Source organism: Macaca mulatta, chromosome 12 (genome assembly GCF_049350105.2).
Source record: "Macaca mulatta isolate MMU2019108-1 chromosome 12, T2T-MMU8v2.0, whole genome shotgun sequence".
Taxonomy (NCBI): Eukaryota; Metazoa; Chordata; class Mammalia; order Primates; family Cercopithecidae; genus Macaca; species Macaca mulatta.
This window is the reverse complement of record NC_133417.1, coordinates 119,936,088-119,952,443: the sequence shown is the minus strand read 5'-3', so window position 1 is coordinate 119,952,443 and position 16,356 is coordinate 119,936,088. Positions and strand designations below refer to the sequence as shown.

Genomic DNA, 16,356 nt, shown 5'->3' with positions numbered 1-16,356 from the left:
ACCTGGGAGGTAGAGGTGAGCTGAGATGGTGCCACTGCACTGCAGCCTGGGCAATAGAATGAAACTCCATCTCAAAAAAATAAATGACTATTGAAATCTGAGTAAGCTCTATGGATCGTATTGAAGTCAATTAGTTAGTATTATGTTATAGCGGTGTGAGATGTTAACACTGGACACTGAAGGAAAGGTACGTGGGACATCTGTACATTCCTTTGAAACTTCCTGTAACTATAATTATTTTTAAATAAGATGTTAAAAAAGAACAGTGGGTATATTTAATGAAACCCTTTATGAAGCAACTGATGGATTAAAATTAGTTTATAAAAATCGTTACGGCTTTGTGCTTTGAAGGTTTTATGGTAGAAGGCTTGATTTATCAAGATCTTAATTATATTATTAATTTAATCTGTAGTTTGAAGTTGATTTGGTTTGTAAAACAGTTTCCTTTCATTAATTGGTATTCATGTCATTTTCAAATACAGCTACCACTTCTTTCCTTGTGATGCTTGTCTCAACCGATGCAGTCTCATCCAGCTAAGAGGCTGTGACTAGCAATGCCACTCCATCTGTTCTCATCAATCCCTATTAATTAGTCCCTCCTAGTTATGACGAGTTTGAGAAGTATAAGTAATTGGACTAATGTGTCTCACTTATTTTTGAACTTTCTTTTTCCTTTTAAATCTGTGAAAGTCTTATTGAGCCTCAGTGTTTTAAAAATTCATTTAAAATGGTTTCATGATCAGGGATGCTTTTGTATCAAACCTGTGCCAGAGACCTTTCCAGTGACTATAGGAAGAAATAGATTTTCTTCATAATAAGGTTGCAGTAATAAAGAAGCCATATGTAATTTTGAATGTTAAGACATTTACCACTTAACTTTTGAGTCCAGTTCTTGTGAATATGCTGAACTGGCATTTGGTTACATATACAGGCTACATGATTCATTTCCATAAAATCTGCCTTTTTTGGGAAATGTAGGTTTTGTCACTTTAATATCTTGGCTGTGTCATTTTTATAGAATCACTGATGGACTCAGACCGACTTAATAGTGTGCTATTTGGTGATTCTCACAGTAGTGAATAACATCCTCTAATATCAGTGGTTCTTTTAGGATAAAGGATGGATGGAATCCCTTATTGAAGTTCATATCCTCATATTTTCTAATATAGAGTCCAAAGAGAGACAGGTTCAAAGTTTGAGACAATTCCTTTAAATAGTCACTGGGTTTACAAAAAGAAGGCAAGAACCTTCAAATACTTCTTTCCTAATATATATTTCTCATGGTTTCTATACTGTGTTTCTATACATAGTTTCTATACTATAAAGTTTCTATACTTTCTATTTCTATCAAGCATCTCAGTTTGATTCTTTGTTTTTTAAGAGACGAGGTGTCACTCAAGCAATCCTCCAGCTTCAGCCTTCTGAGTAGCTGGTACTACGGATGCACATCACTGCACCTGGCTCAGTTTGATTTTTTAAAATGTTTCAGAGCTATTTAAAACTATTTGAAAACCATTCTTATTAAAAGATAATAGGTGGACCAAAGCTTTCAAAATTAATTTTAAAGATTTACGACTTTTTAAAACTAGGTCTCATGTTTGAGTCTGTCCATTAACTTGCTGGTAGATAAAACTTCAGGATTAACTATTAAGAAACTTTCATATTAACTTTTCATGGGATTTTTCATAAACCAAATAGATTCAAGAGGAATTTTATTTGTAATTTTTTCTGTAGATAATCGACTCATTTTACAAACTAAACAATTTAACAAAAAGAATTATACAAAATATTTGGATCCATTGGGTCCAAATTTAACTATGAGAAGTTTTCTGTTGAAGTATTCTGTCTTAATTGGTTAATATCTTATTTTCCTACATTGTTTCTGCAGAATATCTTACAGTGCCACAATTAATGAACTTAGCATGAAGATTCTGAGACTAAGCCATAATTTTACAGACCATCCAGTCTATCTTATATTTCTTTTACAGATATTTTACAGAATGATGTTTATTTTATATTTTACAGAAATAAGAGCTATAGATAAGAAAAGTCCCTTCTTCAACATCAAATTGGTGAGGGAGACTCTACTTTAGTCCTCGTTTGGGTGCTAATTTCTCACAGGCCATTAGTAACCACCCTTATAACAAGGGTGATTTTCGTATTAAAGAGGTGATAAGAATAAAAGAATGTAAGGTATATAAATAAATCATCTTACTAATCTCATAGAGTATGAATAAGATGAAACTGTATCCTAAAGATGCAAACTAGGCCAAGATAAAATGTTTTCTACTGACCTGTTCTTTTGGTACACTGCTTTCAAATTTTTTTCTGTCTTAGCCTTTTTTCTAAAAGAAATTGAATTCTGCATCTTCTTATCTCATTATGAAGGGGAGAACAGATTGCTGTCATCTTTTCTTTAATAATCTTTCTCTCTTCTCCACTCTCATCTAAGTTTAAATAAAATTGCGGCTATAGAAGTTGTAAAATTCTCCAGTACCTAAGGGAATTACTGAAGGAATGTGCCAGACATTTTACACTGGATTTATGTCTGTGAGATGGCGAAGGGCTAAATTGAGTGTTTTTTCATTTTTGTTTTAGCTGAGGAGAGATGGACCCTAGAAGACAATCATTACATCATCATTTAAGTAATAACCTCGTAATCAGGCTAACACATTAATTCTTTTCAAACAAATTCTAACAAGTTTTCTTCTTTAAATGGATACCAAGAGTACTATGGAATTTTAAAATTAAATACAATTTTTATTCTATACAAACTTTGCTAATTATAAAAAAAAGTACCAAAACATTCCTATAAATTAAGATTGATTAGGCAACTTTATGCTGACAGAAGGCCTCCACCACCAAAGATTGTCTAAGAATAAAAAAAAATTAACATCCTTTGATCTAATAGTTCCAGTTCTGAGAATTTACCCTATGCAAGAAATACAGAAGAAAGAAAGAGTATTTGCAGTGTTACTTCTAATAGCAAGAAGTAGGGAATATAACCTACGTATGAAAGATTAGGAAAATTCTGAAATGCTTGAAGATATTCTCTGGAAAAAATTCATATTTTATATGATAAATATTAAGACTAAAGTATTATGAAAAATGGAATTGTTTAGATTTTAAACACATCAAATAATTATATCTTCACTTTCAACAATATATAAACGTGTGCATGCATGTGGGTAAAAAAAAATCAAAGAGAAACAACAGTAAATTGGTGGGTTACTGAAGAGGACTATTTGTTTATAACAGTTTTAAAAATAATGTGTGCCTGTTAGATCAAATTTAAGGTCTCTAGGAATAAATTAATGCATTCAAATTTTCAAGTTGTAATAATTGGAAGTATTTTCACTTTTCTAAAGATTAATTGAATAGGGAAGAGCTTTGGTCTTAATTAGGGAAATTCAAACCTACATGTATTTATTCCTCCTGTCTGATACACCAGGTCTTATACCTGTTTAATGCATACCCAGCAAATACATTTGAATATGGTGATTGCCCTAATCAGAACAGACATCTTTACATAAAAATTTGAACTTTTAATATATGACTTCAAAAGAACACTGAGCATGAGTTTACTAACAGGACAATTTTGGGACATTAGACGGGTTTTTAACCATACCTATATAGAGACAGATAATTTTGATATTATTCATAATAAAACAGACAGACTATTTTGGTATTTTGATATTATTCATAATATAAGGTCTTAGAATTGATACCAAGTTTTGCCTAAGAAAAATTTATGAAATAATAATATATTTTTGCAATAGAATTTGACCTGCTTCTCAATGCATTAAGTAAAATAGCAAATTACACATATTGTCATGTGCAGAAATATATTTCTACATATAAATATGCTGATAGCTAGAATTTTTACTAAAATGTCAAAAAATAAATAATTGCTAAATGATATTTGTATGGAGCCAGGATTTAATGACCCGCGACAGTATTTAATGAGATATCTCAAATCTTAAATGGGAACATTTAGCCTTTATTTTATATTTTCAGCCTTTATTTCATTGTCCTTTCACTTTTGGCCATGGAAGTTTCAAATTTCAAACTCATTTCTCTGTTCTTTTACTTAAGTTTTTCAGAAATTGCAGTAATAGTATGCTACTGTTTTTTCATTTCTGTCATTGTTGTAGGCTGCCTATTGTGATTTCCCTTTTTACTAAAGTTTAGTGCTGTTATAGTCTGCTCGACTAAAAAGTCTAAAATAAAATCATTTGCAAAACAATTGTTTTGCTTCTACAATCTGGGTGCTGATTTTTAATAGAATCAAAAGGAAATTCTGTAATGTTTATTATCTTGAGTGAAACGCATCCCTAGTTTAAACATCCCTAGTTTAGATCTAATGACATTATTTTATTAGAACATTTGTTTTCATATGGAGTAGTGACGTTTGATTCTGTATTTTAATTTTTTTTTTTTTTAGGATATTTTGTATTGACTAAGAGTGGTTAATTCTGATTCCCATAGCTATTTCAGTTACAAATAGCCATTAATTCCAGAAGAATAACAACCGTTTTTTCCCTTCCTCACTCTGTCACACAGGCTGGAGTACAGTGGTGCAGTCGTAGCTCTCTGCAGCCATGAACTCCTGGGTTCAAGTGATCCTCCTGCTTCAGCCCCCTGAGTAGCTGGAACTACAGGCACTCACCACCATACCTGGCTAACTTTTTTTTTTCTTTTTAGTTGAGGCAGACATCTCACTTTCTTGCCCAGGCTGTTCTTGAACTCCTGGTTTCAAACAATCTTCCTGCCTTGCCCTCCTAAAGTGCTAGGATTACAAGTGCGAGCCACCAGGTCTGGCCTAAAAATTCTTTAAAATGTAGATCTGTTTACTACTCTGGGATTTGAAGAATGAGAAAATTCTACGTAGGGCTTTCCATGCATAGTTAATAATCGTCTCCTCCTTTGGGCATTTAACAGATCTCCATTTTGAAGTTTTCTTCCACCTTCATTATATTCTCTCATCATTTTTGTTTAACTGTGGATTCAGGAACACCCCTCCTTTTTAAAATTTCCTTTTATTTGTATTATCTTTTCTTATTATAGGAAAAGTAAGCTTAATATAAATCCATGACCATCATCAGTGGTCCATGCAGCTAAAATAGAAACATACATCTACTGATGTATATGCTTTTATGAGGTAGGAGGAGAGAGTGGTTGTTAGCAATTTAGAATAAAAGAATACCTTCTGTACAGTAGAATTTTCTTTATAGAAAAGTGTTGTAGCCCTGGAATTCATAAGCTTCATTATTATGCAAAAATTCCAGGCTTTGCTAAGGTAGACAGAGCTACCTTAATGACTTTGAGTTAATTACTTTGGGTTAATCAGTTCTTTAGGAATGGGGCTGCTTACCTCTGTTAAAAAAGTATTAAGATCTCAGGGAAAAGGAAAGCTTACATGAAATGGAGAACATGATCAGGAATACATCTGGGCTAAAGGGATCTCTTAGTTTTAATAGAAAAGTAGCTCATCCTTTGTTTCTGCAAAGTGATAGCTTCAGTCCAAACCTTCAACTATAAAGGAACATATGAAAAGTAACAAAGATGAAATAAAGCATACATTTTATAAGGATAGTGGCTTGACACATTTTCAAGTATGTATCATTCTGGCCTATGCAAAAGTTATGTTTACATAAATAACAACTGATCCATGCAAGGTAATTTTAGTAAGGAAATTGTTAGCCAAGAAAACTAACTAAAATGTGGTCTTGTATTTGTATTTTTTGCTTTTTTTTTTTTCTTCAAAAGGAAGTATAAGAGTTTACTTTCTACTAAACTGATGGAATAATTATGGACTTTATTAACTTTATTACAAATATAAAATAGTTTAAATCTTAAGATGTAAGTGTGTTTTAAATGGAAAATAGGTTAAAAATTCTTGCTGCAGATTGCTTAACTTTTATTCTATAAATAAAATCTTAAAATGTTAGTCATTATTTAGGCTTGGGTTAATTAAGTAATGTTTGGCTGGTAGATTCTTCCATTGCATTGATAATGTATCACCATTTGAATCGCTAAAAGTTTATTTTAAAGCATTTCATTCTTATTTTACTTTTTAGTAAATCAACTGCATTGATTTGTCTTAAAAAGGGTTCAGTAGGAAGTTGATATGAACTTGTAACTATGGTAATGTCTATGGAGTATGTCATCATTCTGAAACTCACAGGGTACAAGTTAGAGAGTAGCAACCTTAGCATGTCAGATTGAATAAACACATTGATCCAACTAAGAATAAAGATTAACGAAAAAAACTTGATCTGTGACATGTAGGATATTTCAGTTCTCATCCCAGTTATGTCACTGAGAAAGCCACTTAAATCTCTTGGGACTTAAGTTTCCTTATCTATAAAAGAGGTTGATTAGACAAAGCATCAGAAGTTTCAAATTGGTAGACTGAGGACTCTGAGGGCTGAAGGAAATACAATGTCTGTGGTTTTTTCTAACATAATTAAATTTTATATATTTAGGTATGATGTTTGTTACAGTCTCCATAGGTTCCTACCACTTCACACCAGGTTCTTCACACATTTATGTAATCTACTTGGCTTTTGTAGGCATTTGAGTCACAATCCTTGGAGTAGATGTCACTCCCAGCTTTGAAATAATTCTTGAGATTTTCTATGCTATGACAGCAACTCTTAACAAAGCACTTTGCCACCATTCAAATGTAGTTATAGACCTGGAAACTTCCTTTGTTTTCAGGAAAAGAAAAAGAGCTACTTTCATTCTTCCTTAGTTGGTCTTAGATGACATAAGAATTTTGCAAACTGTTGCTTGGAGTAAAAGCATATTAGAGGAGTGTATTTGTTTAACTCAATCATTATAATTAGAGCACTGAATTTGCCTTACTTGACAGAAACTTACTACACAACTCTCATGAAACTGAATACTTAATGAATTAAGACTTACACCGGCTCCTTCCCATTGAAGTACCATGCTGCCCTGTTGGTATCTGCCATCTCATTTTTCTTGATGCCGTGCTTATTGGATTCTAGTATCTATTAAGGTTAAATTCTTTTGATTGACTAATGCCAGCACGTTGTCAGGAGCAATAGATGTCATTTTAATGTATTTCTTGTAAATAGTCAAACCCATAAAATGGAGAAGCAGCTGGCGTAAGCACAGCCTACTTAATTCTGCAATTAGACATTAGCCATTCATTTGATACAGGAGATATCATAGAAGTGTTCAGTCCTTGGCTTTCTGTGCCACCATATTCAGTTAAAGATACAATTATGAACACTCTGCAAGTATCATTGGGAAGGAGATTTGGGAAGGGGAATAGATTTGGGAAGCGGAATACCTGCTTATATAATGAGGAAAATTTAAAAATTTACATACAGTGAATTTGAGTTAACCATTTCACTGGATTCCTGATGGTTTTTGGTTTGCTCTTTAGTATAGAAACAATATATAACATAATTCCAGCACACTGGCAGGGCTTCTAGTATGGTATTTTGACCCAGTCAAGAATTTTGAGTCTCATTTTCAATGTATAATAAAGTTAATATTTCATATCAGCTTTATTAGAAAGGTAGTTTTTAATTCAGTGAGTGCTTATTAAAATTTATGCCCTTTTTAGAGTATAATTTTTATTATATGTAAAACACAATTTTCAAAGCACATTTATGATAATTTAAAATTAAAAGATTCAGAAACTCAGCTGAGCAAACTTGGGTGAATATGATTTTTATATTAAAAACAATGGGGGAGAGAGAGATGAGTGCCAAAGAAAGCACAGATAAAACTAACAAATTAAGATTGACATGATGGGTAATTACAGATGTCCTGAGTGTGAATGTTGAATTTGAATATGCATTAACAATCCAATTCAGGAAAGACTCGGTCTCTTGACAAACCTCTGCTTTTGGAGAGATGGAGTACTCAGTTGTTAGTCTTCTGCCTCTGACCTTTTTTATAATAAACAACACCTTGGAACACTCAATTCAAGCAGCTTTTAAGCGTTTGACATATTCACATCAAGCTAAGACAATACTCAAGGTTTATCTTGTGTACCACTAGTTATATTCCAGTGTGAAATACACAGCCTTTAGAAAACTAAGCAGATTTAGGTTCAGATTCACATTCTGCCACTTAATGGCTGAATGGCTTTAAGCAAGTTAACTTCTTAGCATTTCAGTTCCCTCCCCTGAATTGGAAGTAATATACAGTAAATCCTCATTGTTCGTGGATTCTGTGTTTGTGAGTTTTCTTACTTGCTAAAATTTTTCTTGTAATCCCCAAATCAATACTCACAGTGCTTTTGTAGACATGTACAGAGTAGTGAAGAACTTTAGTTGCCAAACAAGTGTGTCCCCAGCTGAGGTCAAACAAGGTGATACTTGCCTCCTTTTTCCAGCTCTCACACTGTAAACAAGTGGCCCTTTCACTGTCTATTGATGCCATGTTTTTTGCATTTTTGTATTTTTGTTGATGATTTTATTATTTAAAATGGCCTCATAATGTAGTGCTGAAGTGCTGTTTTATGTGTCTAAGCTCAAGAAGATTGTGATGTGCCTTTCAGGGAAAATATTAAATACTGTGTTAGATAAGCTTTGTTAAGGTGTTAATTGTAGTACTGCTGGTGCTAAGTTTAATGTTAATGAGTCAACAGTATATAATAAATAATGTGTATAAACAGAACCATACATAAAACAAAGTATTGATCAGTTGATGAAAATGCTGGAACCACAGGCTCACAGAAACATAAACCTGTATTTCCTTTAACAGCAGTGGTTCATTATTCACTAATTCGGTGTTCATAGCATCTTTATGGAACATAACTACTGCAGATAATGAGCATTGGCTATACTACTCTTGCTGTATTTGGGGAAGGGTACAAGTACTTTTAGTAGCTGTTACCATCACAGTAATTTTGATCAGGATCTTTTCTTAGAACAAACAGTTGTGTCCTTGGTCATTTAAAGTTAGAAAAGTAAAAAGAAAACAGAATAGAATAAATTGGTATTTTAAGAATTTTTTTTTTCTCCTTTGACCAGAAAATATTGGTGTGTGATTTTTAGCATTGGATTGGTTAGGCCTTATGATTTATGAGTGTTTTATTCTACATTATGGAAAAATTAAAGTTTTCAGAGCACTGCACAATGTACACATTCAATCTGTAGTAAAGTATTTTGCTCATTGGATGAATATTAGGTAACATAGCATTCATAGTTTTTATAAAATGATGCTGCTCTCATGGTTATCTATTAATAACAATTTATAAGAAGAGAGTTCTGTCCGTTAGTATCTACAGATGTAAAATAAACTTATATACAATCAAATAAATTCTCAGGTTCTACTCAGTTTAAACCCAGGGAAGTAACAATGGAACAACTTATTCCATATTTTATTAATGATATTCTACTTTTTCTTTTCATATTTAATATTGCTATTTCATTTTTGTTTAACAAGAGCTATAAATGACTAAAACCCTGGCTATGTATTATTTCCTGCTTTATAAGTATTTTTGAATACCACTTCACTAATACATGTAAACCATTAATACTTCCAGAATATTTTATTTTTTTAATATTTAAGATATATTGGTCCTCCATTATTTTCAGAAACAACTGTGCATTCAAACATTTTTTTCAAAAAGCCTATTATCTTTGCTTTTAACATTTGAAATAAATGCAAAATATAAAAGAATATTTTATTATTTTTCTGACAATCAAATCTGCTCCCAAATTTGTTATTCTTTGAAAGGTAAGCCATGTTAAATAGAAAAAGAGGGAAAAGCTGAATCTGAAAAATGAATCTTCTCATGTTTGTCTATGTATAAACTATTAACCTTTGTTCTTTAATTGACTTTGTAACAGAAATTTACATAATATGAAGTTCTTAGAATTTCTGGACAAGAGTAGGGAGTTTTCTTTGTTATTATATATACCATGACTTGAGATTATCTCAGTGGCATCCTTAATATCTTTAAAACATGGACGTAATTTTAAATGTGCTTGAAAAATTAAATTTGATCATGGATTGCTTGTTGATAGAGGAAAATAAAGCAATAAAATTTCATTTAAAATTAGGCAGTCTGAGATAGAGCATTCTAATATTAATGAAAGTTCAGGATTAGATTATTGAAATAAAGTGACAGGAAACAGCAGGATTTTCTTCTTAGGGAAGAGATTATGACTTCTCTTGTACATAATAGGTGTTTAACACAGTTTGAGCATTCCTAATCTGAAAATCCAAAATGCTGTAAAATACTAAACTATTTGAGTGCCAGCATGACACACTTGACCTCACATGATGGCTCACAGTCTAAACGCAGACACAACTTTGTTTTATGCACAAAACTATTAAAGATAGTATATAAAATTATCTTCATATATGTTTTATCTGTATAAAGTGTATATGAAACATAGATGAATTTCTTTTTTAGATGTGGGTCTTGTTGCCAAGATATACCTAATTATGTATGTGCAAATATTCCAATATCCAAAACAAAACTGAATTTTAAAACACTTCTGGTTTCAAGCATTTCAGATAAGGGATACTTGGCCTGTAAATATGATACAGGAAGAGCACCGATGTGGAAGTCTGTTGCTTTAGGAAGTGGTTCACTTTATCTTTGCTATTAGTGATCTTAGCAAGTCACTCTGTTTCTGCACTTGACTGTGCGAATCTATAAAACAAGAAAGTAGGACTAGCTCTTCAGGGTCTTTTCTACCTCGTAAGTAATTTGATTCTGGGTATTTTCAAAATTCAAGTTACAAGATTAGAATAAATAAAACATTTATAAACAGGACTCAAACACATTTTTTTCCCCAGAAAGTACCAGTTTTTTCAGTTCTGTCGCGTACTCCAAATTCTGCTGATTGACTCCTGTAATCCGATGAAGTTCTGTTATTGTGTCAGTGTGGGGTAATAAAGAAGAAAGTTTAAAACTGATTGTACCATCAAGTTTGAGTCAGTCTAAAGTGAACCATTACTTACTCTTGGAAAACACTGCGTTTCTTTATCTTCTCCAGTATAAGTTTTTGCTCTCAAGATAATCATTATAGGTGTGGTGGCTCACGCCTGTAATCCCAGCATTTTGGGAGGCCGAGGCAGGCGGATCACGAGGTCAGGAGATTGAGACCATCCTGGCTAACACGATGAAAGCCTGTCTCTACTAAAAGTACAAAAAATTAGCTGGGCATGGTGAGCACCTGTAGTCCCAGCTACTCCCGAGGCTGAGGCAGGAGAATGGTGTGAACGCAGGAGGCGGAGCTTGCGGTGAGCCGAGATGATGCCACTGCACTCCAGCCTGGGTGACAGTACAAGACTCTGTCTCAAAAAAAAAAAAAAAAAAAAATCATTGTAGGTCAAGAGACATTTCACTCATACACAAGTGAATCTAAATTTATAGTAGATGCAATCCCAGGACAGTTCTGGGTAGCAGATTAACTGTTGGTTCTTGGACACCCTTCAGTCAAGAAAGGAGCCCTTTTACAGGCAAATGCAGAGTTTACATGCCGAGTAGTGGTTCAGCTCCTGTGTTGGAATCAATTTACTGTTGAAGTAAGTAGGGATCAGCTGGACAGAACTTTATCACTAGCATTTTTCAAGAGGTTTCCAAAACACTGTAGTATATCGAACATACATGTCTAATCCTCGATCTAAAGTATATGTTTATGCAGCCATAGATTTTTTTCTGGTCGTTTTAAGCCATTAGATATCAAGTGATAACAGGATATAATAGTTTGATATTCAAAACTATGTGTAACTCTGAACTCTTACAGGTGCTATACAATTACTTATTTTTATTGGTGTGGATACAATCTTATCAATGCTGTGTCCATAGTGAATTTTAAAAAACTCACTAGACAGTGAATGGGATACCTGAGTTATTGTTCCAACTTTCCCGATACCCTCTGCTGTTAAACTCCTGTTCTATGGGAGAGTGTATGAAATTCTGAAGAATGCATAAATGAATAATACATGGTTTCTGCCCTCAGTGATAAAATGAGATATTGAGCAAAACAACCTCAAAGACAAATAGGAAATGGTATGGAGGGTTTGTTTTTATAATGAAGATAATTCATTATAGTATCTAGTTTATAGAATGCTTCTTGCATTTTATCCACAGAAGCCCGGTGAAAAACACTGTTTTCATTTTTTATTGCCATAGGCAAGGAAACTTCCAGAACACGTAATTGGGATAGCCAAGTCCTTCAACTCCAAATCTCAAATTTAGTAGTTATATGCTATCAGAACAGAAGCATAATAAATATATATATACATGCCATCAGTTCCCTTGCCTGTTGGTGAACAGGCATTATCCAAGATGTTGTCTCTAGCTGAAGCTGACCATGTCCTTCATGATTGGTCCTGGGCATCCTAAGGGTTCCTTTCATTTCTAGAGCCTAGCAAGACAATTGGTACTGGCTGCCAGCCAGTGGCCCTACTTAGGGTTTCCCCACCCAGGTGCCAGGCAGTGGAATGACTCTAAACAGTGCCAGGCTGAGCTGTCTCTATTGCATCTTGCTTTTTAACCTGAAGCTGTGAACAGACTTACTCAAGCCATCAAAAGAATGCTTTTTTTTCCTGCAAAGCCCAACCAAATCATCTCTAGATTGGCGACCTCAGTTGTGTTCCTGTCACGTTCCAAACCTATCCCAAGCTCTGCCTGTTTATTTTAGCAAGCACTGTTGAGCCCCTGTTGTGTGGCTAGCTGAGCTAGGTGCTGTAGACTAAAGCTCATTCCGTCATGTCAGATCAGTTACAGTTTAACAGACGATTAGACATATAGCTGCCAAAATGAGCAGTGTAGATGGTAAGTGCTCAGTTTAGGTTATTGTGGGCAGGACTGCATCATGGACTTTTTATTCACCTTAAATTTGGGTAATTGCTATGAGTGAAAATGTAGACTTTTGTGTGTATGTTTGAAATAGTATCCTGGCTTAGGTTTTTCAGAAAGGAGATTAAAATTACAGTTAGTGTTCAGTACTAACTTATGGCTTAATCCTCCAAAGAAAGAATATTTTAAATGTTTTCTTTATATGGAAAACCAATTGTGTTATGTTTTGTTTTGGCATAAGTAAGATTTCTGTTTGCATTTTAGAATAATACTTAAAAACTGCCATGAAGAAGAAAAACCACTTAGGTAAATTGCTTAATTTTAATGAAAGAGAAGTAATGCTCACTTGATATTTATTTTGCTTTAATTCTTGTGTTTTTGCCAGGGGTAAAAGCATGTCTACGAAGAAGAGTATGTGAACAGGAAGAAAAGTATGAAATTCCTGAAGGTCCACACAGAAGCAGGCTCAACAGAGAACAGCTGGTATTTTTCTTTTACTACAACTTTCATTGTTCTTATTATGACATACTATTATTATCACCATCAGGGAAAACTTCTGCCCTTTCAACAACTACAGGTGACTGATTAAATTTTTAATTGTGCTTATTTCAAGCACTTGATTCTGAAAGATGATCACGATGAGCAGTAAAATCCAGAAGGTAATAATTTCATACTGTTAATGGATTTTTGGCATCTTGAACATTCCCATAAACCTTTCAGAATCGGAGGTAAATCTCAGATACAGGAAGTAGCTTGGAAGAAGACTTACAGCTGCTGCTCGGATTTAGTTACCATATGTCTTTATGGCCACATATTGTAGTTTTAATGGATAATATTGCATTATCCTGTTGATATATATATGTATATTAGAAGTGACAAAGAAAATTTCCGTAGAAGGGAATTATGAAACTTTTTAAAATTTCCAACGAGCATACAGAAGTGTGTTTCATAGCTAATTGGATCCCTAGCCTCAGCACAATAATCTGTTGTGCCCATGAATACATTTCTGGAACCGTGGAGGGCACACCCCCCACGGTGGCTGCCCTGGAGACCTTAGGTTGGTAATGTGTAGGGACCTGAATGTGGACGGGCAGAAGTGGATAAAAGTCCATGGAAAAGATGTTACTCTTGTAATTACATTTGCCTTGTGTCTCTGAAGCCTATTTCATAAAAGCTAGGAATTGTGGGGTTTTTAAGTCCCACCACATAAGCATAAACATCCTGATGAAAAAAGTTTGATGAACATTTTTTTGTTTTCTTTATACCAAACACATCTAAAATTTTAGAAGAGTGAAAAGGAACCAAAATGGTGACTGAATCTTAGGGAAAAAAATTATAAATAGGAAGCCCCCTATTTGCCTAAGTATTTTTCTTGATCCAATTAGTATGCTTGAAATTTAACTTGTCCCAGCACCTCATTAAGTAGCTTCTTAGCTGCTCATAATTATTACAGATTGAACATCCCTAATCCAATATCCAAAATGCTCCAAAATCCAAAACTTTTTGAACTTTGACATGATGCCGCAAGTGGAAAATTCCACACCTGACCTCATGTGACAGGTCACAGAACACGGTCAAAATTTTGTTACATGCACAAAATTACTAAAAATATTGTGTAAAATTACCTCAGGCTGTGTGCATAAAGTGTACAAGACACAAATGAATTTTGTGTTTAGGCTTGAGTCTCATCCTTAAGATATCTCATATATATGCAAATTTTCCAAAACCCAAAAAATTTCTGAATCTGAAATGCTTCTGGTCCAAATGTTTCAGGTAAGGGATACTCAACGTGTATTTTTATTTTCCTCATTCATATGCAGTGTTTTTGAATACAGTATTTTGATCTGCCTTTAACAAATGTTTTCTCATTATTTCAGTTGCCAAAGCTATTTGATGGATGCTACTTCTATTTGGGGGGATCTTTCAAACACCATCCAAAGGACAACCTTATTAAGCTCGTCACTGCAGGTGGGGGCCAGATCCTCAGTAGAAAGCCCAAGCCAGACAGTGACGTGACTCAGACCATCAATACAGTCGCATACCATGCAAGGCCCGATTCTGATCAGCGCTTCTGCACGCAGTATATCATCTATGAGGATTTGTCTAATTATCACCCAGAGAGGGTTCGGCAGGGCAAAGTCTGGAAGGCTCCTTCAAGCTGGTTTATAGACTGTGTGATGTCCTTTGAGTTGCTTCCTCTTGACAGCTGAATATTGTACCAGATGAACATTTCAAATTGAACTTGCACGGTTTGTGAGAGCCCAGTCATTGTGCTGTTTTTAATTTTTCACATTTTTACAAATAGGTAGAGTCATTCATATTTGTCTTTGAATCAAAAAAAAAAAAAAAAAAAAGGTCTAATGCCAGATTAGGAATTCATGTTGTGTTTACCGTTTAGATGCTGGGATTGCTTTTAAAGGTTTTTCTTTTTAAAATTGGCATGTTTTTTGATTCATCATGTCTTTCTATTCAGATTATTGAGTATCAAAGATTAATGAGAGGACACCAGAATCCTGGTTAAATGGACAAGTGGTATCATTACTGTTTGAGTCTTTGAATATTCTTTAATAAAATCCATACCTGCCACCAGTGAAAAAACTTGCCATTTTTTTTAAGTAAACAGAGAATATTATCAAATATTTTGGCTTTATTGCAAAGAGAGTATTTGGTCTAAATATACCAACCACCTTAGGTGTTTAATTCTCCTATCTGCAATTGTCTTTATCCTATATTGTGTTTATTTCTTTTCTTGTAATTTACTTTGTTGTCTGTTTCTACACTTTTATCTCGGTTTTTTATGTTGTATATTCATCAGGAAATCGTGATTTAATCTTTAACATTTTTTTTTTGTGGTAAAAATCAACACTAGGCTCATAGTACATATTTGTATTCTGTACATTTGCTTATAACTATCAATATATAACTGTTTACTACGTATGTATATATACTTAGAGCATTTTCTCTAACACATTTTAATATCAGTATTTTTTTAAGAAGTCTGACCAATCTAGCACATTATCAGTCCAACGTCATTACTTTAAATTAAAAAGCAGTCTTCTTCTGGTAAACCTTGTTGGTATTTGCAAAATAATTTTGAAGGTCTTAATTTCTTCCTTTGTAAAGTTTTTAAAAGTTTTTAGGTTGGCATGGAGGCAGAAGTTGGTGATTACTTGATTTACAACAGATTTTTTCCAGATCATACAAAAGGCCATACAGTAAATGTAGAAGTAGGCATGGGGAGACCTTACTAGTATCAAACAGGCAAGGCCTCAGTGAGTGGGCGGGATACCACGTGAGAGTGGCCAGACCTGGGAGGTTACTCTGCTCTGTGTGCTCTCATTCCCGAATCGACAAGGATACATTCGATTATTTTGAAACATTTTTTTAAGAAGCAGAATTCTTTAATAATTCCTTCCTAGACATTGAATATACTTATAAAATTAAAGACTTGGCGAAGGAGACACTGAGAGACCTGCCAGTTTGGTTCCTCATGAACAAAAGAGGACAGTTTGATAATAACTGGAATAGACTATCCCTAGTTTTAA

General features: G+C 33.8%; 1 protein-coding gene across 2 annotated transcripts in view; it reads left to right on the top strand.

Moving 5' to 3' along the window:
- The window catches only part of BARD1 (BRCA1 associated RING domain 1), an 83,569-nt gene extending 68,160 nt beyond the window's left edge, over positions 1-15,409 (top strand). For both annotated transcript variants that reach the window (XM_001084740.5, XM_015110897.3), the window contains exons 10-11: positions 13,197-13,294; positions 14,689-15,409. In XM_001084740.5, the coding sequence (XP_001084740.2) occupies positions 13,197-13,294; positions 14,689-15,021 (431 nt within the window). In that variant the 3' untranslated portion in view covers positions 15,022-15,409. The remainder of the gene's footprint in view (positions 1-13,196; positions 13,295-14,688) is intronic.
- Positions 15,410-16,356: the final 947 nt, after the last annotated feature.